At 29.4% G+C, this 1,464-nt stretch overlaps 1 protein-coding gene across 1 annotated transcript; it reads right to left on the bottom strand.

The window, feature by feature from the left end:
* Positions 1–232: 232 nt before the first annotated feature.
* LOC103310183 (protein ANTAGONIST OF LIKE HETEROCHROMATIN PROTEIN 1-like) lies at positions 233–754 on the bottom strand. The gene has a single exon (XM_008187573.1). The coding sequence runs from the start codon at positions 752–754 to the stop codon at positions 233–235; it is 522 nt and encodes a 173-aa protein (XP_008185795.1).
* Positions 755–1,464: the final 710 nt, after the last annotated feature.

The raw sequence follows: 1,464 nt of genomic DNA, 5'->3' as shown, positions 1-1,464 counted from the left end.
TTGAATGGTCCTCACTCGTTTGTTTATTGTCACGTACATAAGTTAACTTCCCGTCATATTTTTTTATAAAATTGTGAAGTACACATGTTGTTAATATAATTACATCAGCATTTTCTGGTTTAGCTTGCATTCGTCTATTATATATTCTAAACTTTTGTGATAATAGACCAAATGCATTTTACACAACTCGTCTTGCCCGGCATAGACGATAGTTGTATACTCTTTTTTCATTTCAATCTAGCTGTTTTGCGGGATATAGTCTCAGTAAATACGTTTTTAATGGGAAGGCTTCATCGCCTACAATAACGTACGGTACATCATTTGTAGTTCCTGGCAACGCTTCTTTTGGTGGTACATTCAGTTTATTTTGATCAAGAGCTTTCCCTAATTTTGAATGAGCCATGATGCCTCCATCACTATTTTTACCAAAACTTTCCATATCTACAGCTATAAAATTATAATGAGCATCAACTAATGCTAATAAGACTATAGAAAATGTTTTTTTATAACAAAAATATTGTGATCCACTATTAGGAGGAGCTTGGATTGTAACATGTTTGCCATCGATAGCACCTAAACAATTGGGGAAGTCCCAGCAAGTCCAAAACTCTGATGCGATTTCTTTCCACTTTTGTTCCGTTGGAACAGGCATAACTTCTAGCATAACAATTTCAATAATTGCATAACATACTTCTATGATGATTTGGTATACAGTAGAAAGACCTAAACGATAGCTGAACGAAATAGTTTTCATTGAATCTCCGGTTGCTAAGTATCTGTTATTAAAAAAATAATAAATATAATATATAATATAATATTAAAAACAATAGAGATAGTGTATGAATAATAATATATTATACTAATGCCATTTTAAAAGTTTTTTTTTTTATATTTCACAAAAACGTGAAACATTGAAATTTTTTTTAACACAAATAAAAACACTATTTTTTTATTATTTTAACACAATGTTCAGTGTTCTAAATTCTAATGTCAGAATTCAGTAGGTATACAATATACATGTATAATATTAAATACCTACTTGTATCATTTAAACATTAAAATATTTAAAAAATTTGAGTACCATTTTAAATGTTTAATGCCAAAGGTTAGGTATACATACACATGGGCGTAACTTGGGCAGTTTTTACGAGGGGGCAAACTTTATTTTATGCCGATATACCGTATACTTGAAAGTTACGATAGAAATATAATATTATATTGAAAAAATAGTATAATGCCTACTATAATAATATATTACTTACCTGCTATAGTCTATAATAATATATTAATATAATATTACTATAATAATATAATTAACTACGAATTATGATTTAGAATAATTCAGTGATAGTAACTTATGGATAATTTTTCGAAGAGTTGCATCGCGCATGTGCACATCGATCACCTAATTTGGAGACTCGTCGCTAATATCGGCAACAATATAATGTAAAATGGGGTGACTTC

This window comes from Acyrthosiphon pisum, unplaced genomic scaffold, assembly GCF_005508785.2.
Source record: "Acyrthosiphon pisum isolate AL4f unplaced genomic scaffold, pea_aphid_22Mar2018_4r6ur Scaffold_20717;HRSCAF=21917, whole genome shotgun sequence".
NCBI classification, from domain to species: Eukaryota; Metazoa; Arthropoda; class Insecta; order Hemiptera; family Aphididae; genus Acyrthosiphon; species Acyrthosiphon pisum.
The sequence above is the reverse complement of the archived record's forward strand: the minus strand, read 5'-3'. Positions and strand labels throughout refer to the sequence as shown.